General features: G+C 34.4%; 1 protein-coding gene across 22 annotated transcripts in view; it reads left to right on the top strand.

The window, feature by feature from the left end:
* The window catches only part of ANKRD26 (ankyrin repeat domain containing 26), an 89,697-nt gene that overhangs the window by 54,265 nt on the left and 11,017 nt on the right, over positions 1-24,415 (top strand). For 13 of the 22 annotated variants that reach the window (XM_058532600.1, XM_058532598.1, XM_058532594.1 and 10 more), the window contains 10 exons: positions 4,175-4,388; positions 5,721-5,904; positions 6,448-6,585; positions 8,209-9,165; positions 10,554-10,706; positions 13,611-13,681; positions 14,022-14,115; positions 14,930-14,992; positions 16,885-16,997; positions 18,290-18,419. In XM_058532600.1, coding sequence (XP_058388583.1) covers positions 4,175-4,388; positions 5,721-5,904; positions 6,448-6,585; positions 8,209-9,165; positions 10,554-10,706; positions 13,611-13,681; positions 14,022-14,115; positions 14,930-14,992; positions 16,885-16,997; positions 18,290-18,419 — 2,117 coding nt within the window. The other 9 variants (XM_058532612.1, XM_058532596.1, XM_058532608.1 and 6 more) reach the window with 4 other exon arrangements.

Below are 24,415 nucleotides of genomic sequence, written 5' to 3'. Positions count from 1 at the left end.
TTGCCCCTAGAAGTCTCCTCATGCCCCTTTATGTTCCTTTATTAAAAACTGCCAGATTGTTTTCTAAGTCATTGTACCATTTTCTGTTCCCATCAGCAGTGTATGCGAGTTTCAATTCCTCCATATCTTCACAAACACTTAGTATTGTCTGCTTTTTAAATCTTAGCCATTGTGATGAGTGTGTGTAGTGTATATATCATTATGGTTTTAATATGCATTTCCCTAATAATGTTGAGCATCTTTTCATGTGCTTATTTGCCATCTGTATATCCTCTTTGAACTAATTCTTTTGCCATTTTAAAAATTAGGTTGTTTTTCTTCTTATTTGTTGAGTTTTGAGAATTCTTTATGTATTCTGGATACAATTCCTTTTTTAGGCTTTTTTTTTTTTGGTGAAGAAGATTAGCCCTGAGCTAGCAATCTGTTGCCAGTCTTCCTCTTTTTGCTGAGGAAGATTGGCCCTGGGCTAACATCCATGCCCATCTTCTTCTACTTTGTATGTGGGACACCTGCCACAGCATGGCTTGATAAGTGGTGCATAGGTCTGCACCCAGGATCCAAACCTGCGAACCCCGGGCCGCTGAAGTGGAGCGTGCAAACTTAACCACTATGCTGCCTGGTCGGCCCCTTCAGCTATATTTTGTGCAAACGTTTTTTTCCCAGTCTGTGGCTTGTATTTTCATTCTCTTAACAGTGTTTTTTAAAGAGCAAGAAGTTTTCCTTTTTGATGAAGTTTAATTTATCCATTTGTTCTATGGATTTTGCTTTTGGTGTTCCTATCTAGGAAATCTTTGCCTAGCACAAGGTCACAAAGATTTTCTTCTGTGCTTTCTTTTTCAGTTTGTTAATATGGTGAGTAACATTAATTGATTTTTGAATGTTAAACTAGCCCTGCATTCCTGGGATAAACCCCATTTGGTCATGAAAAATTATCCTTTTAATGTATTATTGGATTTGATTTGCTAATGTTTTGTTTAGAATTTTTACCTCCAGTCTCATGACATAGCTTGCTTTCTTTTAATATCTTTGTCCGGTTTTGATTTCAGGATAATGCTAGCCTTATAGAATGAGTTGAGGCATATTTCTCATCTTCATTTTTTGGGGAGAGTTTGAATAGAGTTGGTATTATTTCTTTCTAAAGTGTTTGATTGAATTCACCAGTGGAGCCAATTGGGACTGGAATTTTCTTTGTGGAAGGTCTTTAACGAGGAATTTAGTTTCTTTTATAGATATAGGGCTATTAAGCTTCTCTGTTCTTTCTTGATTGACCTTTGGTAATTTCTGTCTTTCAAGGAATTTACCCGCTTTATCTGAGCTGTCAAATTTATTTACAGAAAGTTCCTAATATAACTTTGTTATTCTTTTACTATCTGTAGAATCTGTAGTAATGTCACATTACTCGTTTCTGATATTGGTAATTTTTGCCTTCTCTCTTTTTTTCCTTATCAGCCTGGCTCGAGGTTTATCACTTTTATTGATCTCCTGAAAGCATTTGGTTTCATTAATTTTTCTGTATTGTTTCTTTGTTTTCTGTCTCATTGACTTTATCTTTGATGTTTGTTATTTCCTTTTTCTGCTTGCTTTGGTTTAATTTACTCTTCTTTTTCTAGTTTCTTAAGGTGAAAACCAAGGTCATTGATATGAGACCTTTCTTCGTTTCTAATACAGACATTCAGTGCTATAAATTTGCACGTCAATACTACTGTGGCAGCATTCCACAAATTCTAATATGTTATATTTTTCATTTTCATTCAGTTCAAAATATTTTCTAATTTCTTTTTTTATGGCCTTTTTGACCCAAGAGTTATTTAGATGTGTTGAATTTTTTAAATATTTGAGTATTTCCCAGAGATATTTTTGTTCTTGATTTCCAATTTGGTTACTTTGTGGTCAGAGCACATACTTTGTATGACTTAAGTCTTTTGTTCCTTTTATTAAGATTTATTTTATGACCCAGAATATAGTCTTTTTGGTAAGTGTTCCATAGGTACTTGAGAAGAATGGTGGTGTTCAAGTCTACTATATCCTTGATGATTTTCTGCCTACTTGCTCTGTCACTTATTGAGTGAGGGGTACTGAAATAGCAGACTATAATTGTGAATTTGTCTATTTCTCTTTGCAGTTCTATCAATTTTTGCTTCTTGTATTTTGACGGTGTAATTAGATGCATAACCATTTAGGATTATTATGCTGCTTATTAATGGACCCTTTTATCATTATGAAATGACCTTATTTGTTGCTAGTGATATTTTTGCTCTGAAGTTTCCTTTGTTTGGTATTAATGTCGCCACTTCAGCTCAATCTTCTTTCATCAAGTGTTGGTATGGTGTATCTTATTTCCATCCTTTTAACAAATTTGTGTCTTTACATTGAAAGTGCATTTCTTATAGGTGGTATATAGTTGGTCTCGGCTTTTTTATCTAGTTTGACAGTCTGCCTTTTAATTGAGGTTTTTAGATCATTTTCATTTAACATGATTATTGATATGGTAGGTTTGAATCTGTCATCATGCTGTTTGATTCCTATTTGCCTCATCTGCTCTTTGTTCCTCTTTTCTTTTTGCCTTCTTTTAGATTATTTTATTTTTATTTTTATTTCTTTTATTTGGCTTATTAGCTGTAACTCATCTGTTGTGCTATTTTAGTAGTTGCTTTAGTGTTTATAGTATATGAGTTTAAATTATCACAGTCCACCTTCAAGTAATATTATATCACATCATATATAGTGTAAGACAATTACAATAGTTTATTTCTATTTCTTCTCTCCTAGCCAGATCCTTCCTGGATCTGTGGGATTATAGTTTTCATTAAGTTTAGAAAGTTTTTGGCCAATTTTTCTTCAAATGTTTTTTCTGTCCCTTTCCATTGCCTCTTTGGGGAATTATATATTAGCCATGTGAAGTTTTCTCACAGTTCACTTATCAAACTTACTAATCTTTTATTTTGTGGTAACTTATATTGTTCCCATCCAGTGTATTTTTCATCTCTGACATTATAATTTGCATCTCTGTAAGTGCAGTTTGGTTTTTTAAAAATAGCTCCATGCCTCTATGTATCTCTGAGCTTTGTTTGAGGATACAGTTAAGTTACTTATAAAAAGTTTGATCCTTTCTGGTCTTGCTCTTATGATTTGTTAGGTGCATCCAGAGCAGTGCTCGGCCTACGGCTAATTATTCCCTACTACCATGGCACGACCTTCCTGACTATTCTATTCATTATCCTGTGAATTGTGAGTCTTTCCAGCCTGGCTAATGGGAATAGACACCATTCCTGGTGCCGTGTGAGCACCGGGCACTGTTTCCTCTGCTCTTTTCAGATGGTCTTTCCCCCTGGTCCCTGGTGGTTTCTTCACCTGTGTACACTGTGCACTACTCTGCTGAACACCCAGGAGGTCCTCTGCAGATCTCCAGGGTTCTTTCTCTGTTCTGCTCTCTACTGCCCAGTGTTCTGACCTGTGATCTCTATTGGCCTTGGTCTCACCAGACTCTGAGCTTCGTCACCTCAGCTCAGGGAGTCTGGTGGGCCCCACCTCAGTCCCTTCTCCCTGTGTTGTGGCCTGGCCATTCTCTCAAGGCAGTGAGCTGGGCGTTTGTTAGGCTAACTTCATTTGTTTTCAGGGATCATTGTCCTTCATTGCCTGAATTCTTTGTCTTCAAAATCACTTTTTAATGTATTTTGTCTGTTTTGTTTTTGCTTGTTTCAGGTAGGAAGGTAAATCAACCTGTGACTCCATCTTGGCTAGAAGCAGGTTGCAGTAGAACCAAGGCACATGCTGTATGCTGTCTAGAATGCTCTTCTTCCTCCTGTGCTGAATTGCTTCCTGCTCATCCTTCATTTCTCAGTGTAGCCATCTCTTCCTCAGGGGAGTCTTCTCTGGGCCCATTCTAGGTCAAGTTCTGTTATATGATCATTAAACTCTGTTTTCTTATAGTATCTATCTGAATTTATAATTAATGTTTTATTTGTCTTTCTCCTCCACTAGACTTTAAGCTAAACAAGAGCCAGAGGTCTTGTCTGTTTTATCTGCAGAGCTTAGTATAATGTCTTCCAGGTTGTCAGTACTCAACATACATTTGTTCAATGTATGAATGAGGGAATGTGAAAATGCACGGTCCTTTATACACAAAAAAATACTCATATATTTTATTTCTATTTTTGTTTCCTCTCTGATGCAGATTCTGTTAGCCTATTGAAAATCCAGAATGCAGTTCTTTCATATGAAAGATTAATAGAACTTAAAAAAAATCACTGTGAACTACTTACAGGAAAAATTAAAAAAATGGAAAGTAAGATTAGTGGACTACAAAAGGAGCTGTCAGAAACAAAAGAAATAAAATCGCAGTTAGAGCATCAAAAAGTGGAATGGGAACGAGAAGTCTGCAGTTTGAGGTATTGAACACCTTGGTTTTAAACAAATATTTGAACTATTTACTTTTATACCACGATAAATGTAGGAGAAGTTTTATAATTGCTAACTTACCTTCTGGGATTTTACAGGGGAGAAAACTTCTTTAGTATTGTGGAGTATGAGATTCTTAGAAGTGATACAGGAAGTTCTTAACAGTGAATACTTCTAATAATTTAATGCGTACTCTTCCAAATCATCATTTTAATGATCATATAGAAGTCCACCATATGGAAACCTCATTATTTATTTCACAAATTTAATTTCAGTTGTTTTTCATTTTTACTTATAATTAATGCTGCAAGGAACATCTTTTATATAAATCTATTTCTACATTTCTGATTATTTACTTTTAGTAAATTCTTCAATAGAGTATTATTTGGTTGAAGCATAAGAACTTTTAAGAAAGGTCTTTGATCCCTATTTCTAAATTGTTCTCAAGAAAACTTAGATTAATTTACATTCCCACCAGAGTGTGAAATGACCATTTTCCTCAAGACCAAAGAGTTACAAAATGTATGCAGTTTTAGTCTTCACATATGCATGGAATAAAAAAGTAAGGTGGAAAGTGATTACTGATTAGTTTATTCAAGATCTCTCGTACAGAGATAAAATTAATTCAGAGGTCTATGCTGAAAGCACATATTACTCTTTATTATTTACTTAATTAATATGGATCCTGTCTTGTTCCAAAAGGGATTTTAAAATGGTTTATAAAGTAGATAATAATCAACAAGTTGAAAGCGTTGCAAAAGAAGACCCAGAAAGTGCAGGGCCCCAGATGGCAGCCTCCCTGGCCTTGTCTCGGCTGATGGGATCCTGCAGATGTGTGTTGTGTGAAGATGTCTGCAGACGCCTCTGACTCTGTAACCATGTGTAGAGGAAACTGTAGTGTGTGTGAGGCTGGGATTTTCTTTCTAGTGAATTTATGAACTTGTTTATAAATAACAAGTTCTCTTTTTAATTAGTAACTAAATAATCTGTCCTAATAGAGTGCTAATTATGCCTATGTGGAAAAGTAATTTTCAACTCTATCTTTACTGAATAATTTCAAAATTCCTTTCCTACAATATTTACCAGAGTGACTATTGACTAAACTAAGCAGCAGAAGGTTTTTTCATTGCCACCTTTCAATATATATATCTTTTGGAAGAGATTAAAGTAAGAAATTAAAAACATGAGACCTAGAAAGGAAAAAAATTCGAGAACATAGATATTTCATTAGGATAATAAGCCAGCATATGTAGAACCAGATCATAAAATGAACTTTTTATTTTCTAACAAAATGAATTTTAAGATAAGCATATTTACTGCAGATTTACCTTAAAACAAGAAGAAGAGAAGAGAAGAACTGCTGATAAGTTATATGAAAAAGTTAGGGAGCAGTTAAGGAGAAAAGAAGAGCAATATAGTAAAGAAGTTGAAATGAAACAACAACTTGAACTCACTCTTAGAACACTAGACATGGAATTGAGGACTGTAAGAAATAATTTGAATCAAGTAAGTTAATCTTTAGTAAAAAATGCGTATTTCTAACATTATTTCCTTAATATTATTTGTATATATACAATATAATAATAATGTATATTATTTAGGTTTAAAACAAACCAAAAATATTATCTCATCCTAAATATGGACTATGACATTTATAGCTAAAATTATTTATTGCAATTCTTGGCATCTAATAGACGTTCTTGTGTATATTTTCTGAATGAGGAAATGGAGGGTAAATTGAGCTTAATCATTAACATAAATGTTAATTTTTGCTTTTTTATGTTAAAACACAGGCTAAATTGCCTTAAGACTGTGATGGAACTAGTTAAATGTTTTGTAAAGAAATTTTATTTCACAATACTATATCTACCTGTAATTTTGGTCTATGACAAATTTGCTGTCATTTGAGTTATTCATGTGGGATAAAGATCCTTGCTTATTAACAAGCCTGCTTGCTTTGAACAGTTTTCTCTTTCACTTTCTGCTCTTAAGCTTTTGACTTTTTTTTTAATAATATGAGACCAGAAACCTAATGAAATGTGTCTCTAGGTTGTAGAAGAGCGAAATGACACTCAGAGGCAACTCTCTCGAGAACAGAATGCCAGAATGTTACAGGATGGAATTCTGACCAATCACCTTTGCAAACAAAAGGAGATAGAAATGGCTCATAAGAAATTGAATACTGAGGTATTTTTTTCAGTCATTTTCAAGTATGTGTGTGTATCTATTTTAAAAAACCAAAGCTATACATCATGGAAAATATAGAGGATTTTTAAAGCGTATATACAGTCATGTGTCGCTTAACAATGGGAGTATGTTCTGAGAAATGCATCATTAGGCGATTTCATTGTTGTGTGAACGTCATAGAGTCTACTTACACAAACCTAGATGGTATAGCCCACTACCACGTAGGCTTTATGGTACTAATCTTATGGGATCACCATTGTATAAGCAGTCTGTTTTTGACCAAATGTTGTTGTGTGGTACATGACTGTATATATATTTTGGGGGGAGGGGCAGTTGCATTTTTGGTCCATTGGATAAAGTAATATTCTTACTTCAAATCCATTTGTCTATAACAGTCATTAGTGACATTCACAATGGCCTCATCCAAAGGAGAGACTTTTAATATTTTTCATAGGAATTAATGAGCTTTCCATATCTCAAAACTATTGCTATTAACAGCTATTGCTATTAACAGATTTTCCAGTTTTGGGCAATGATCTCACCCCCTTGATATATTAATAGAGAGGTTTATTTATCACTCCTCTGATGGTAAGGAAGAAAAGTGTAGCCAGTTCAGAGACCATATTTTGGATGTTATTCTCCTATTTTTGAGAAAAGTAATAATTTGCTCCAAGTTGTATTCTGTTTCAGGACAAGAGCTTTTAAAACAATGATATGCTAAGTTAGTGATAATTTATTGATGAATATTTTATTCCTAGTAAAATAGTTCAGTGTATTTTTCCCCTACTTCACATTTATGGCTATTTTAAACATTATGAAGAAGAAATAAAAGTTATTGCAGCGCCAAACAATCTCATAATTTTCTAAGAAAAGCTTTATAAATTTGACCTTATTTACCATAGTGTTTTGAAATATAAAGCTTCAGTTTGTATTTATTTCCACTAGAGAAGTAGCTATGGTTTGGCACAAGAGCACTAGCAGTAGAGTCAGAAGCCTTGAGGAAATTGTGCAGCTTGCTCATATTTTTAACCTCTCTGTGCCAGAACTGTGACAACTCAACCTGTTCGTTGATGGATGTAGAAATGCTTAGTACAATGCCTAGATGTATCAGTTGTCAGTAGATGTAATTCTTATAATGACTATAAAATGTTAGAAAAGTAGAATATATATGGAATATTCTCAGGAAAAAAGAATTTTAGGAAATTTGATCTGTCCAAATATATGCAGAGCTCAGGCTCCTACTGTGGGGTAGCTGTATAGGTAAAATATCAGACTGTAAACCCAATTTTAATATAGTCAGATTTATCAACCTTTTATTTATGCCTTCTGGGTTTGTTGTAATTCAGAAAAAGGCCTTTCCAATTCTGAGACTCTTAAAAACTCTCTCATGGTTTCTTTTTTACTTTCATGGATTCATTGTCTGCAACTAAATTTTTGAACTTTTGGGAATTTATCCTTGTATAATGTTTGACATTTGGATCCAGCTTTTCTTTTTCCAGGTGGATATCCACTTATTGCAACCTTTTTATTGTATAAACATGTAGGTTATTTTTTAATTTCAGAGGAAATAATGATTTGTCATTTTATTGAATGCTAGCTACAAGTCTGCTTTGTGTTACTTAGGTTTCTGATAGTCGTGACAAAGAAAAAGATCTGTTGCATGAAAACCACATGCTACAGGATGAAATTGCCATGCTAAGACTGGAAATAGACACAATAAAAAATCAGAACAAGGAAAAGGAAAAGAAATATTATGAGGAAATTGAAAGTGTAAAAGAAAAGAATGATGATCTTCAAAAGACAATAAAACTGAATGAGGAAACATTAACAAAAACAATATTCCAGTATAGTGGACAGCTTAATGTTCTGACAGCTGAGAATACCGTGCTAAACTCTAAACTGGAGAATGAAAAACAAAACAAAGAAAGACTGGAGACAGAAGTTGAATCATACCGTTCTAGACTGGCTACTGCTATCCACGATCATGATCAAAGCCAGACATCAAAAAAAGACCTAGACCTTGCTTTCCAGAGAGCAAGAGATGAGTGGTTTCGTTTACAAGACAAAATGAATTTTGATGTATCTAATCTAAAAGATAATAATGAGATTCTGTCTCAACAACTTTCTAAAGCTGAAAGTAAAGTCAATAGCCTAGAAATTGAGCTCCATCACACAAGAGATGTTCTCAGAGAAAAGACTTTGGTTTTAGAACGTGTACAAAGCGACCTAAACCAAACACAGTGTCAAAAGAAGGAAATTGAACACATGTATCAAAGTGAACAAGGTAAAGTGAATAAATACATTGGAAAGCAGGAATCCTTAGAGGAGAGATTATCTCAACTACAAAGTGAAAATATGTTGCTTCGACAGCAACTGGATGATGCTCACAACAAAGCTGATAGTAAAGACAGGACAGTAATTAATATCCAAGACCAGTTTCAGGATATTGTAACAAAACTTCAAGCCAAAAGTGAAAAGCAAGGTCTTATGCTGGAAGAAAGAAATAAGGAGTTAATGGATGAATGTAATCATTTAAAAGAAAGAATGTATCAGTATGAAAATGAGAAAGCAGAAAGAGAAGTAAGTATCCAGAAAGGTCAATATTTTTCAAACTTCATGAAAGAAAATTCAAAGTAATATTTGATTATGGCTAAATGTGGAGTCTAGTTGAATATAAAAAATTTGTAGGCTATATATCAGCTTAAAAGCATACCTTATATCCAGCAAATAAAACTTAGGCTGGAGAGGTGCTTCACTTTGAGTAAAGACATTGCATCACCTATGAAATTTTAAGAGGTTAAGTTATAAATTGTTAATAGATACAGACTGATGTTAATCCTTTAGGCTTATACTGCTAAAATAACAATTTGAATCTGTGTCACCACATTTTAATACCATGATGAAGCAGATGAATGAAATTCTCATACCTAAAATAAGTGTTTGAAATTAAGATTCAATTAAGTGGATGACCTTGACAGTTGATTCCAGATTTCCCAGAAGAACTGAAATGTAGATGCTGTAGCTCAGTACTTTTCCTTCAGTAGCTTTTTATACATTTTTAGTTGGTATAATTTTATTTTTATTCATGTCGATTTGAATTAAATTTGGAAATATTTCAGTCTGAAATCATATATTCTCATGGCCTCTACTCTATAAAGGCATGTACTTTTCATTAAATTGTAGTTTGGGACAAATGTGGTGAGTTTTAGCAACACTATATTTGATTTAATCTTCTCACTGCTATTTGTAATTTACTTTGTACATTTTCACAAATAATTTGCTCATAATTCTCATGTCAGGGCTCACTTACTATCATTTGGATATCAGTTTGCCCAATACAAAGAGAATTGTAGTGCTCTGTGATTTATTAATTTGGCATTCGATCTCCATTTTCAGACTAATGATGGGTGGCAGGATTCATATGTGGCAGGAATGGAGTGTGTAGGGGAGAGATTTGTAGGCACTGAGGTCAGGGAGGGAGGTGGAGTCCAGGTTGCCTCGAGCCTTGAAGACCATTGGAATGACTTCCCTTTTATTCTGAGGTAGGAATCTATGGGAAGGATTTGAGCAGAAGATTGAATATGTGAGGAACTCTGAAGTTCATTTAAGCCTCTGATAAAAGAGAGGGAAACTGTTCCACAGTGTAGAATTCACCACTGGTCCCACCTACATACTCCTTTCTTTGTGAGACTTTCAGTAGGTTGTAAAGCTTTGCAAATTCATTGGAGGGGAGTGGATAGTGGGGCTGAATCCATTGTCGAAGTGACATAATACTGTTGAGGCAGGAGATTGATGCCTTCTGTGTCTTTGACCAAATTCAGTTAACAGGAAGTGTGCATACGTGGAAAAGAAGGTGAATTGATGGGTGTGGTGATATTTTCCAAAGTACGTATGTTAGTGTTATATATTATTAACATAATTTAATAATGACATGACTTATAAAATCAGTAACAGAAACGTCTTCTTAGGTAGTTGTGAGACAACTTCAACAAGAACTGGCTGATACCCTAAAAAAGCAATCCATGTCAGAGGCTTCACTGGAGGTTACATCACGATATCGTATTAGTTTAGAAGATGAGACACAGGATTTAAAGAAGAAATTAGGTCAAATCAGAAATCAAGTATGTATGAAATTTAACATGTCAACAGTTAATCTAGAGCTGATTAAATAATAGAAAGTGTTTTAGGATACTAATTTTCTTGGGCAGCTTTCTTTTCTATTTTCATTATAATTAATTTATAATTTTACTATCTTTATAATGCACTTTTTTCTTAAACTCTTTCATTCTGCCAGTTATATTATACATTTTTTCTTATAATATTTACGATTAGGAAAGTTGAGAATTATGCATCATTCTTCACAGAAGTTGAGACTTTTTGTTCTACTAAACAATATTTTTTAGTGATATCTCGATTGATGAGGCAAGCCAGATTAAATCAGAGGATAATGTTTAATGAAATGTTCCAGAAAATTATCTTATTTCTCATCTTCACGTTTGTGAATGAATATAGAATCTGTGTATATTTATTTCATGGATTTCAGATGACTTGTACAGAAAGGTTATTAACAAACTAGTTGAAGTCAGGCATTTCCTTCATTTTCTTTTCATTTTAGATATATTGTAAAAGCATGGAAATATTCAGATCATGTATAGTATGTACACCAAAAATAGAGAATTAAGAAAATTATCTAGATCCCACCATTGGATTTTTTAAAAAACTTCGAGATATAATTCACATATCATATAATTCACTCATTTAAAATGAACAATTCAGTATCTCTTAGTATATTCAGAGTTGCACAACTGTTACCAGAGTTAATTTTAGAACATTTTCATCATCCCAAAAAGAAACCTCACATTCCTTAGCTGTCACCCACCCCCAACTCCCCATCTCTCCCAGGCCCAGGCAACTACTTTCTGTCTTTATAGATTTGCCTATTCTGGATATTTCATATCAATGGAATCACACAACATGTGGTCCTTTGTGACTAGCTTCTTTCACTTAACGTTTTCAAGGTTCATCCGTGTTATAGCACATATCAGTACTTCCATTTCTTTTTGTTGTCCAACAATACTCCATTGTGTGGCTAAACCACTTATCAATTCATCAGATGATGGACCTTTGGGTTGTTCCTACTTTGTGGCTGTTAATAATGCTGCTGTGAACATTCATTTACAAGTTATTGTGTGGACATATGATTTTATTTCTCTGCCATTGGATTTTATCTTCTGAGTTAATTGGGCTGAGTTCACCATCTCTCAGCCTTTACTCTTGCTGTCCTTTCTGTCTTCAGTTTCTAGTCCTCTTGCCTAATCACACATTATTCAGAATGAGTCACAATCTTTCATTCTCCGTGAAGCTTTCTCGACTGTTCTCTCACTGATCTTACTCTCTCCAGCACTTGTCATCTCATCTGTGCAGGACAGTTTAGTTCTTAATTTGATTGTTTTATTTGTTTCAGGAGATAATCTTGTCTTTCTAAGTATAAATTTGTCTAAGGGGGAATAATATTTGATATGCATGGCACCTATCCTCGTATAAATAGAAAATATTTTAGCTTACAGTTGTTAGGATAAAATTAAGTACTTTATACCATACCAATAATTTCTTCTTAGAAATATTGATATAATAAAGCTTTTATTCTAAATGAATTTTAAGCAAGTGAATATAAAATTGAAAGTACTACTTAATCTAATAGAGGAGAATTTTTCAATCAAATTCTCATTTTTTTCCCCTTTGCCATGAAAAAAATGTCTAAATTTGCCTTCCTTCATTATGCAGCCAGAACTGGGATTTACATGCTTATAGCACTTTACCAACTACAAAGCTCTGAGGACAGCTTTTCTGATATGCCAGACCACATAACCATAACCTACTCATCAGAGTACTTGCTAAAGCAGCCCCACATAAACAGTTGCTGGGAATGAATTGATTCAGAAACTTTGATTTATCAATAGCATCCATTCCTTCCACATCAATGGCTGTGCCTTGACTCTGACAGTCATGTAAGTTATGTACTACTCAATCCAGGAGCTGCTCTTTGCCTTGTAGTCCCTGATCATTGCCCACTGAGTTAGAAGGGCAGTTGTAAGTCAGTATAAGGAAGGAAGTTAGGAAGGAAGTTAGTTATAAGTCATTATAAGTGGAAAAAAGTACTGTTGGCTAGTGGAATTAGTGAAAGTTTTTTGAAGTACTGGGGATATATTCTGGGTCTCATGCTCCCCATTTGCTGCCACTTTGAGTGGTACGAAGAATGATTTCAGTATAACTTGTATAGGAGACCACTTCTGTTGGCCTGCCATCTGCAAAAATGTCAAATTTTATTAGAACATAAAATACAGCAACAATAATAATGCTAATTGCAAATACTTACTATGTGCTACATACTCTTCTAAGTACTATATTTATATTCCCTAATTTAATCTTCTCAGCATCCCAGTAAGGTAGATACTATTATTGTCTCCATTTTACAGATGACGAAACTGAGACACAGAAAATTTAAGTAATTGGCTCAAGGCCACACAGCTAATAACTGGTGGAGCTGGGATTCAGACCCAGGCATCCTGGCTCCTGTGTAGATAGTACCTCTCAAACTGTTCCATGAAACACCTGGTTGTCACCGAAAGCAGCATGTTAACTTTTATGATCGCTGGAATAGCCATGGTTGTTCACATATGTGAATTAAAGTTGGTGTGGTGCTTGGAATACAAACATATAAATGTAAATTTGTGTATTTATCTGATAAAATATAATTTAAAAACATGAATAATATGTTTTAGTATTAGAGGAGAGGTCAGTAAGCTTTTCTGTAAAGGGCCAGAGAGTGCATATTTTATGCTTTGTGGCCATAAGGTCTCTGCTCTAACAACTCAGCTCTGCTGTTATGGCACAAAAGTAGCCATAAACAATGTGCAGATGAAACAGTGTGGCTGGGTTCCAATAAAATTTTAGTTACAAACACAGGTGATCGCAGATTTGTACTAGATTATCAGTAGTTACAAGTATTTTTTTCTTTATTTTAGTTGCAAGAAGCACAGGATCGACATATAGAGGCTGTAAGATGTGCTGAGAAGACGCAAGATCACGTGCAAAAGTACAATTGAAAGCAGCACAGAAAATAACTTGAGTATTTATAAAGCAGATAAGCAGTGTAGTATGAGAATTATATCAGTTATGATAATAAATGCATCAGTGTTGAGCTGGATAAAAATTTCAGCTTTGAACTATTTTGAAATGCATGCTTTTTGCACATTACCTCTAAATTTTGCACATCATCCACAAACACAACTAGAGAAATGGCACAATTGCCAAATCATCTACTACCCAAATTTTAAGAATTTATGTAATTGCACCTTCAGATGTTTGTTCAGAAATTATGTGGTATTTTTTTTAATCTATATGTGAGAGTAATTATCTAAAAATGTACATTTTAGGCTTGAAATTGAAAATGCCAAGTTAAAAGTTACAATCAAAAAGCAAACGGGCAAAATTGAACAGCTTCAGAAAAACCTGTTAGGTACAAGTTCGGTAAGTCAATCTCTTAATTTCTATCACACTGAAAAGGAATTTTTATTTCACTAGTAGTAGTATATAAGAATATTTTGGACATTATATTTATTACATTTATATTGATACTTCTTGCTACTAGTGGTGTAATTCCTCTTTATAGAGAAAGTTGACTGAATTCATAAAATTAATGATTTTTCAGTAAGATTTTAATGAAAAAGATTATGATAATCTAAAAGCAATGTTTATATATACCTCATTTTGTTTGTCCATTCATCTATGGGTGAACGTTTGGGTTTTTCAACCTTTTGGCCATTGTTAATAATGCTGCTATGAACACTGGTATGCACATAACTGTTTGAGTCCCTGCTACAATTTTTTAATGTGTTTAAAAATTCCCAGAAACTGAAATTCTGGACCTCTGAAATTCTCTTGTAATCTAAATCCCTCAGTGAGATTTTGAGAATGAATTACTTTTAATATTGTAATTTGTTCTCTTCATCAAGAATGAATACTAGGTCATTATGCACGCATTTTTCTGAAAGGAATGTGTTTTTCTCTTGGATTTTAATAAAGAAGAGATACCAGTGAAAAAGTAGAAATGTTGCTCAATCAGGACTTTCCATTGTAACATAGTGCTTCTAGCATTGCGAGTTCAGAAACTAATTTTTTTCCATTCACTTGAGTTAATCAGCCTTTCAAAGATTTGACAATCCAATCTCAGAAAAGATTGATGTCTAATCCAGGATTCTAATTTATTGATATATGGTGAAAACTATATAACTGTTTCCCAAGCAGAACAGGATTCCCCTGCCATTCATACTCTCCTTTGTAGGAGAGGCTGCCTGTGGTTTCAGATCAGAAGATTGCATTTTGGACCCTGAGTTGGAGCAGTGAGGTAGATGCACCTACCAACTAGTTTTTTTCAGTTACAATAGCTATTCATTATACAGATATACCTATTAGGGGAACTGGAACATTCTGTTGACTGGTCTTCCTTGTGGCTGAAGAAACATTGAAAATTATTTTTTTCTAGACTTCATATATATTAGTCACATTGTATTAGCATACTTTTCGTATAAGTGACATGACAATATGTTGGTAAAAAGTCTTCTGTGAATGAGAAGGTCAGGAGCTGTCCCCTTACAGTGTCATATAGAAATCTATTAAGGTATCAAAAATTAAAAAATTTGTAAGAATACCCAAAACTGACTAAGCTTATTCAAAAATAATGAGGAATTTTCTGTAGATATCTATAGAAATGAGTTAGGATTGTGACATAGAATTATTAGCCATTTTAAGGTCTACCCTGTGAATCAAAAATTTAATGAGACAACTTTCAACCAACTCAGTCAATAGCCCTAACTTCTCTAAAAGATTCTCATCTCATGAATCCCCATCTCATAATCCCCAGAGACTACCTGGGTTAAGTTATTTGATCAACATAATTTTGAGGTAAAGAGTCCAGATTGGGAAGAAGAGAACTCTAGCTGGCTCAAGTCTCCAAACAATATAGTTGAGTATGCATCAGAAAGGAACTTCAGAAGAAGACTTCCATAAAGCCAGATTTCTATGGAATAGGAAATTATTCAAAAGAAAAGCAAATAATTGATAAGCTGACCCTTGTGGAAAACTTTTGCATTATAAAAGAAAAACAAGACAAAGTATGCTGGTCAACATCCTAAGGGTAAGGGTGCCCCCTCAAGATTAGAAAATAACACTGTACTCAAGAGTTAACACCAATAAGAATCAATATAAAATGTACAAGATTAGCTGTCTACAAAGGTAATCCACACCAAGTAATGGTTTATGAGTGTGTGGTTGAGGTTATTGTCTATGAGGAACTAGAAGGAAGAGAGAAAAGTACAGATGACCTTGGTAAAGGGGTCAAGGCTGGAAATGTAGATTAGGGAATCTGATTTGAAGCCTTGAGATTTAAGGAACTCAGAGAATTTGGAAAGAGGACTAGATGTCATTTAGAAATGAAGTGAGGGTAGAGGAGCAGAGAGAGGGTGTGGTCAGTTATTAGTTTCTGCTGAGAAGTAAAGCAGGATAAGGACTAAAAAAAGTCCTTGATCCTCAAAAAAATTTTAGTGGAATTATCGGATTGAAAGTCAGATTTTACTGTAAAAGAAGAGAATAAACGAGGAAAGATGAATCTTTGGATGAGACCATGCATTAAAGGTTAGAGTCCATTAGAAGGGAAGAAACGGGATGATAGAAAAAGCTATAAGAATCAAGCAACAGTTATGCTTTTATATAATATAGAGAAGACTTGAACTTTATTTAAAGAGATAAGTGGTTAATAGAAAAGGAGAAATTGAAACCTGTGGAACTTACAAAGAATGAGTCACATGATCATCAAAAATGTAATGGGGACTGCAGGGGAATTTACCAAAGATGATCTTAGTAAGGTGTGATTTAACAAAACCTGGAATATCTTGAACTATTGTTGAAAATGTTTCTAGGGCATCTTTAGAAACTAATATGTAAATATAGCCACTTTGTAAAAAGAAATTCATTAATGCTTAGTATTTTGTGTATAAATACTTCTGTTTTTAACAAATAAATTTTGGCAATTTATAAATAAATTTCAGAAAAAATAATTGATGAAAATGTAAAATCAATTTAAGCTCTTTTAAGAAGTCATTATTTTTGAAATCTTTCCTTACTGGCATCAGGTAAACCTGTCTAAACACATCTTACTCATGAACTCATGAGAAATAATATTTTTAAGAAGTGTGAGTCTAGATTTTTACAGATAATTTTCTTTAAAAATTTTTTTCAAAGTCTGAGGATGAAAAGGAACAATTAAAGAAATTTACTGAGTTAAAACAATCTCTGGAATATAGTTTGGATCAAGAAATGAAGAAAAATAGTGAATTAGAAAAAGAGATTACTGGGTAAGATTTTAATATTTCAGATCATTTCAACCATTAATTAATTGATTTAACTATAATTTTACTTTATTAAAACCTAAATACATATTCCTTTTATATCTGCATTTTCATAATTAAACAAAATATGCTATTTAAAAATTTACTTCAGAAACTCACAGCACAATCTACAACGCCAAAATAGTGTACTTACTTTTTCATTATTCCTAAAACAATAACATCAATACCTTTTGCATATAATGTCAACTGCACTCTTCATTGTCTACCTTGAATTTTTATTTCTGCAAGGTATCGTTGCTTTCTTTGATAATCTTTCCTTCTTTTAGTAGTGTTCTTCCCTTCAGCATTCAAATATTTTAATATCTAAAAACCTATCTGTACCATTGTTTAATAACAGCAAAAATTATCTTGATTTGGCTTATATTTTCTTTCTGCCTTATTTAGTTATAAAATATATCATACATACAAAAATTACATATATGACTTAAAGAAGAATAAAATGAATAATCATGTTTTTACCACTCAGCTAAAAAAACGACGTATTTCCCAATGTCTGTGAAGCCCTCACATGGCTTCCTTTCTGTTTATTTGCTGAGTACTGAAGTTTGTTCTGTGGTTGCAATCAACATTTTGCTCTCATTTAACTGTCTTTCTCTACATTGTTTTGCATCCGTTCCGTTTTGTTAATGTTGTGCAAACCAAGATCTCTAGATCTCTTCTTAAAACATCTTGATGAGACTGTAACACATTATCTCTCTGCTGATTTGCTTTCTTCTAAAGGTCTGCCTGTTTCCTTTTTCCCTCAACTCAGACTTCAAACATTATTTTTCCCTTTTTATTTTGAATGATCTCCTTGATGTTTTTTGTGTGTACTTTCTTTTCTTCTTGTAGACTGTGGTCAGTAGGTACCAAAATGTATTTTTGAGTCTTTTGAGAACATTTATATATAAGTATACTTTTCTTCTTCACCTTGAATACCGATCTCTGCTTTATAACTAATATTTAGTAATAGGTTAATAGTAATATTAACATACTAAAAATGGTTATTAATAACTTATAAGAACTTTGTATAGTTACAGTATTAATCCTTTATCATGTATGTCATAAAAATTTTCTTAATATTTACCTAAGATTATAGTTTAGTATGCTTTTAAACAATATTAGATTGGAATGAATGAGAAAGGCTCGTAATTTATAGATTTGTTTATTTTATATGGTAGAATATAATATCTGTGTAAATAATTGTTAAATATTTACTCTTAAAGAACTTGACTTACTCATTCTGTACCTTTCTGCAGATTTAAGAAACTCTTAAAAATGACAAGAAAGAAGTTAAATGAATATGAAAATGGAGAGCTTAGTTTCCAGGGAGATTTAAAAACCAATCAAATTGAAATGGATATTCAGATTAATATGCTAAAACATAAGGTAATTTTTAATCAATTTTCGGACCCCAAAATCACTTAATTTGGGGAAATATGTCACTCAGTGCTTTGAGCAGTGAAATATAGATTTTTCTGTTAATTTTATAGACTTGATACCAGTAAAAAAGACAACTTTTTTCTATATCATTTATCTAGAAAAAGGGCATACTGTTTACTGTCCTATGTCTTGAAGCCTGGCTAGTGATCTAGAGCCGAGCAGCACACCGTTACAGGACCCCAAAGCACTGGCACGAAATCAGTTTTTTTTTTTGGTAACAGCTTTATTTTATATAATGAACACACCATGCAGTTGACGCTTTTAAAGTGTACAATTCAGTGGTTTTTAGAGTATTCAAAGAGTTATGAAATCATCACCACAATTCATTTTAGAACATTTTCATCACCCTAAAAAGAAATCCTGTACCCTTTAGCCATCACCCTGTGCCAGTTTCCCCTTCCCCACTCTTCTCAACCCTAGGGAACCACTGCTCTACTCTCTATCTCTATAGATTTGCCCATTCTGGACATTTCATATCAATGGAATCACACAATATGTGGTCCTTCGTGACTGCCATCTTTTATTTAGCGTAATATTTTCAAGGTACATCTATTTTGTAACATGTATCAGTACTTTGTTTCTTTTTATTGCTGAATAATATTCCATTGTATGGACATACTACATTTTATTTATCCATTCATCAGTTGATGGACCTTTGGCTTGTATCAACATTTGGGCTATTATTAGTAATGCTGCTTATGAACATTCATGTCCAAGTTTTTGTGTGAACATGTTTTCATTTCTCTTGGGAATATACTTATGAATGAAATTGCTGGCTCATATGGTAACTGTATTTAACCTTTTGAGGAACTGCCAGACTGTTTTCCAAAATGGCTGCACCATTTTACATTTTCATCCACAGTGTGTGAGGGTTTCAGTTTCTCCACATTCTTGCTAACATTTGTCATTAGCTGTCTTTTTGATTATAGCCATCCTAGTGGGTGTGAAATGACATCTCATTGTGGTTTTGATTTGCATTTTTCTGGTAACTAATGATGTTGAGCATCTTTTCATGTGCTTATTATCTGTTTGTATATTTTCTTTGAAGAGCTGTCTATTCAATTCCTTTGCCCATTTTGAAATTGGATTATAAAAATTCTTTAGATATCCTAGATACAAATCCCTTATCAGATATAGGATTTCCAAATATTTTATCTCATTCAGTAGCTTGCCTTCACTTTCTTGAAAGTGTCCTTTGATCCACAGAAGTTTTTAATTTTGATGAAGTCCAGTTAATCTGTTTTTCTCTTTTGTTGTCATATCTAAGAAACAGTTGCCAAATCCAGTCATGAAGATATACACCTATGTTTTCTTCTAAGAGTTTTATCCTTTTAGCTCTTACCTTTTGAGTTAATTTTTATACATGGTATGAGGTAGAGTCTAATTTTATTCTTTTGCATGTCCAGTTGTTCCAGTACCATTTGTTAAAAAGACTGTTCTTGTCCCATTTAATTGTTTGGCACTCTTGTTGAAAATCAATTGGTCATAAATGTGCGGGTTTATTTTTGAGTTCTCAATTCTAATTCATTATCTATATGTCTGTCCTCATGCCAGTACCAAATCAAATTTTTAAAAAGTCAGTGTAGTAGAATGTCTTTAACTCTACTCCTGTGGAGATTTTTTGCTTCTTGAAGGAGCCTGTGGCCAGTTTATGCATTGCTGACTCCATAACATGATGGGAAGTAGGCTTACAAAAATAAAATCCATTCCTTTTATTTTCTCCATTCAAACTTTCGGTCTCTCACCCAGTGCCTCCCACTTTGTTCCCATTTCCATCAAATCTTGGTCACAAGATCTGCTGACTCAGTCTGCTATTTCCTTCATTATGATTAACTCACTATAATTCATAGACTTATCCATAAATTTCACCATCTAGGAAGAAGATTAAGTCTGGGCTGTCAGCTTTCCTCTTCAGAAATCTCACTAATTTGTCATCTTGCAATTCACAATTAGATCCTCTTTTGACCTGACTGACCTGATTCTTGTGTATAACACTGGTGCTGAGCCTGTTCTTGGCACAGATCCTACGTTCTCAGAAACCACAGTTCCCTGTATTTACCTTCTTTTACTTAAACAGAAAGAGAGGCATAGCTGTACTGTATAGCTCAATACATAATTAATGGAATAAATATTTCATGTCATCCAAAGAAAAATTGTCATGAGTACAGCTGTTAAAAATCAAGTAGTACTCAATCAATTTATCAGAGACAAATAATAGATTAGTGATTTGAATTTCAAAATCTCAAAACCAGTTTGTATGATATGGCAAAGCATTGTACTACATAAAGACGAAATGGTCTTACCTCCCCATACAAACAAGCTCGCAGTAAGGTAAAGGAGAAATTGTATTTAATGTAAATAGTTCCAGAGGACACTACATTTATCTTACTACTGAAAAGATTAAAAATGATTCCATCATGTTTTCTTTATTTTCTCACTGAGGAAAGGAAAATGAAGATTGAGTACTAGATCGATTAATAAATACTGAAAGCTGCCTATCTCTTATAGAATTTCAGTTAATTGAAATCAGGCAAAAGATCTAATTTTGGTTATTAAACTATTTCTAGTTGTCTTTCAACCATTACACTTCACATCATATGTGTCCTTCCTTACCAGTCTTCCTTATCCCCAGACTTGAGGGGAAATTCTAAAGAGGCATTCCTGCCTATTTGTAAGGAATTGTAATTGAAGGAAACCCTAGAAAAACTTCCTCCTCGATAGTTCTTTGGTCTTTCTTCTGGTTATCTGCTTCTTCTCATTAGCATTGTTTGTCATTAATAAATTAATCTGAACATTTGTTAGATCCCACTTCACAGGAGACTAATTTCTACTGTATAAGTTATGTTTCTCATTTCTTTTTTTCATCCACTTTTCTGTTTATCCGTTTTTCCCTAACAAACGCCCCAAAGTTTAGTGGCTTGAATAAACAACATTTATTTTGTTCACAAATCTATAGTTAGGAAAAGAGTGATCAGGACAGCTTGTATCTGTTCCCCTCAGCTTCAACTGGGGCAACTCGCAGTCTGGTGGCTGGAATCATTTGAAGGTTTGTTCACTCACATGTCGGCTTGTTGATGCTGGCCATCTGCTGAAACTTTCGTTGGGGCAGGCAGCTGGAACACCTACACAGGAACACCTAGGCTCTCTTTGTGGCCTGAGCTTCCTCACAACACGGGGACTGGGTTCCCGGGTTAAGCAGCCTGAGATACAGAGCCAAGGAGAAGCTGTATTGCCTTTTCTAGCCTAGCCTTGGAATTCACACAGCATCACTTTCACCACATTCTGTTCATTAGGAGCAAGTCTTTAAGGTTGGCCCATATTCTATCTTTTTTATGGAATGAATATTAAAAAACTTATGGACACATTTAAAAACCAGCATAATCTACCTACTGGCCACAATTCTTTATATTCCTCCCACATGAATAATACACTCATCTGTACACAGTATCCCCCACAAGACTCGATTGTGGCATAAGGCTCAGGCTGGAGTCCAAAATCTTACCATCTTAATCAGATGCAGATGGGGATGAGGTGCCTGGGTTGCAGTTTCTAGAGTATAGCCCCTCTAGTACAATTCCACTCAATACAAAGACTTGAGAACTAAAGAGACAAGTTATCCACCACCCACACACCCCAGCACTCTGCTAAACTGCTAACGATTCTCCCATTCAGAAATAGAAAATGGGAGGCACACTAGTCCATAGCAATTCTGAAAGACAGCCCCATGCATGCTGCTAGTTCTTTAATTCGGTCTTAGTCCTAGCCATGGGAAGGCTTCTCCACGTCCCTTTGCTGTACCCTCTGGGCTCTTTGTTCTGTCCTTTTCATAAGAAATGACTTGTGTTTTGCAGCTGAGTAGTTTTCTCAGCCTGCTTCCGCCCTGTACAACTTCTAAGACCCAAAGGCCTCTTCATTATGTACTGTCTTGGTCTCTTCTAGTCCAAACTAGCAGGCAGTGTTTTTGCTACTACAGTTTTCTTAACAACTTTGAGTTTCTTGTGAATTTTGTTGGGGTTCATGCCACTAGAAAAGCCACCCTCTCAACTCTTTTTGAGATAAGCTCTTCACCTTGCGCTTCTTGTGAAGCTGTTGTAAGACAATGCCTTTAAAATTTAAAATTCTTATAGTCTTAGGATCCTTAAAGGAATTTGAGGCACCACCTTAAGTCTTTCCAAGGGTTTAGCATACAGTTTTACAGGCTTGGCTTCAGCCTTAGATCGTGTTTTCCTGGCGGCACCCTAGATTTGATCTGAGCTCAGAAGCTGTTTCTCTATTTTAGCATCATTTGACAATTGGGCATGCTGAGAGGCTGTAAATGGGGAACAGATATTCGAACCGAGTAAGTCTTGGTTCCTTTATATTTAATGGTCTTTCTTTAGCTTAGCTCTCTCGTCGATTTTACTTTCAGCTGCCTTGTAGCAAGGGTCTCCTTTCCTCCAGCTTTCAGTGTCATTTTCTTCACTTGCCTAGAAGCCCTTGCTGTCAGCCTCTGCCAGCGCCATCAGGCTTCCACCAAGAGTCTCTTGGTTTTCATTCTTACTCTCCTCTACATCCTTTCAGAGTCCACCTGTCTCCTGGTTCAAAGGCACTCCATGTTTTAGTTCTTTCTTTTTAATGGCAGCACCCCATTTTTTAATATCAGTATCTGTGCCAGTTATTTATTGCTGCATAATAAACCACCTCAAGGCCTAGTGGCTGAAAACAGCCTTTATTTTGTTCACAGATCTGCAGTTAGGCAAGGCTCCGTAAGGCCAGACCATTTCTTCTCCACTTGGCATCAGCTGGGATGACTTGAAGCTGAGGACTAGAGTCATCTAAAGGCTGGTTCATGCACATGTCTGGCAGCTGAAGCTGGCTTTTGGTTGGGACGTTAGCTGGGGCAGTCTCAGCTGGAACACCTCCATGAGGACTCACCATGTGGCCTGGGCTTCTTCACAACGTGGTGCCTGGGTTCTCAGGGTGAACTTCCCTAGAGAGAGAAAGTCAGACGGAAGCTGCATCATATTTTCTAACCTAGCCTTAGAAGTCACAGGAGTTCCACCATATTCTGTTCACTGGAGACCAATTACTGAGGCCAGCACATATTTAGGGGGAGGGAATTTCATGGGAGAAGTGTCAAAGAATTTGCATACATGTTTTAAAACCATCACATCCACTCACCTTGTCTTACTAATTAATCATTATATCTAAAGGAAAGTAGTTCTTCCCAACTCGTATCACTGAAATGACAGCAAGTTTTTGTGTTGTTGTTTTTATTGTTTAGCACGTTCTCTTATTTTGTGGAAAGTAACAAAGGATTATAAGATAACGCGATTGAATTAAGGCATTTTTTCTTCAAAAAAATGTATGGATCATCTCACTAAACTTTCATACTGGGAGATGTGATTTCTCCTTAACCCTGAGCATCATTTCTCCTTGGAATACAATTCAAATTAGCATAAAATATCTGTAGTTCAGGAAAAGGCTTATAGCATTAGAATCCATATTTACAACATTCATTAATTAGAGTCTTATTTTCAAAATCTCATTTTGGGAGACATGTATTGACTCATGCCTAAATAACTCAATATCATATCCCTAAAATTTCTTTAAGAATTATGGAGAGTTAAGATGGGGGGAAGAGGTAAGAGACTTTCTACTAAGAGGTGACATATAGTCATTTTATGGAGGAAAGATGTGAAACAATCATAGAAAAATAAGAGTATAAAATCAAGTGCAAATATTATGTGGCAAAGATAATGACAGTAAAGGATACAGTTTTGTGACTCCTGGTGGTTTTAACTTTTTTCTTGATTTTCTGAGTAATTCAAGGTTCCACGTTCTAAGACTCTACTACAGTATAGATAACATTTTATTGCAACTGAATTTATTTCACAATTTGACAGTGGTTTTGAGTTAGACTATTCTCAGTCTGCTTCCTTCATTACCAAACTATATTATTT

The sequence above is a fragment of the Diceros bicornis genome, chromosome 36 (assembly GCF_020826845.1).
Source record: "Diceros bicornis minor isolate mBicDic1 chromosome 36, mDicBic1.mat.cur, whole genome shotgun sequence".
Taxonomy (NCBI): Eukaryota; Metazoa; Chordata; class Mammalia; order Perissodactyla; family Rhinocerotidae; genus Diceros; species Diceros bicornis.
Note: the sequence above shows the minus strand (reverse complement) of the source record. Positions and strands in the feature narration are given on the sequence as shown.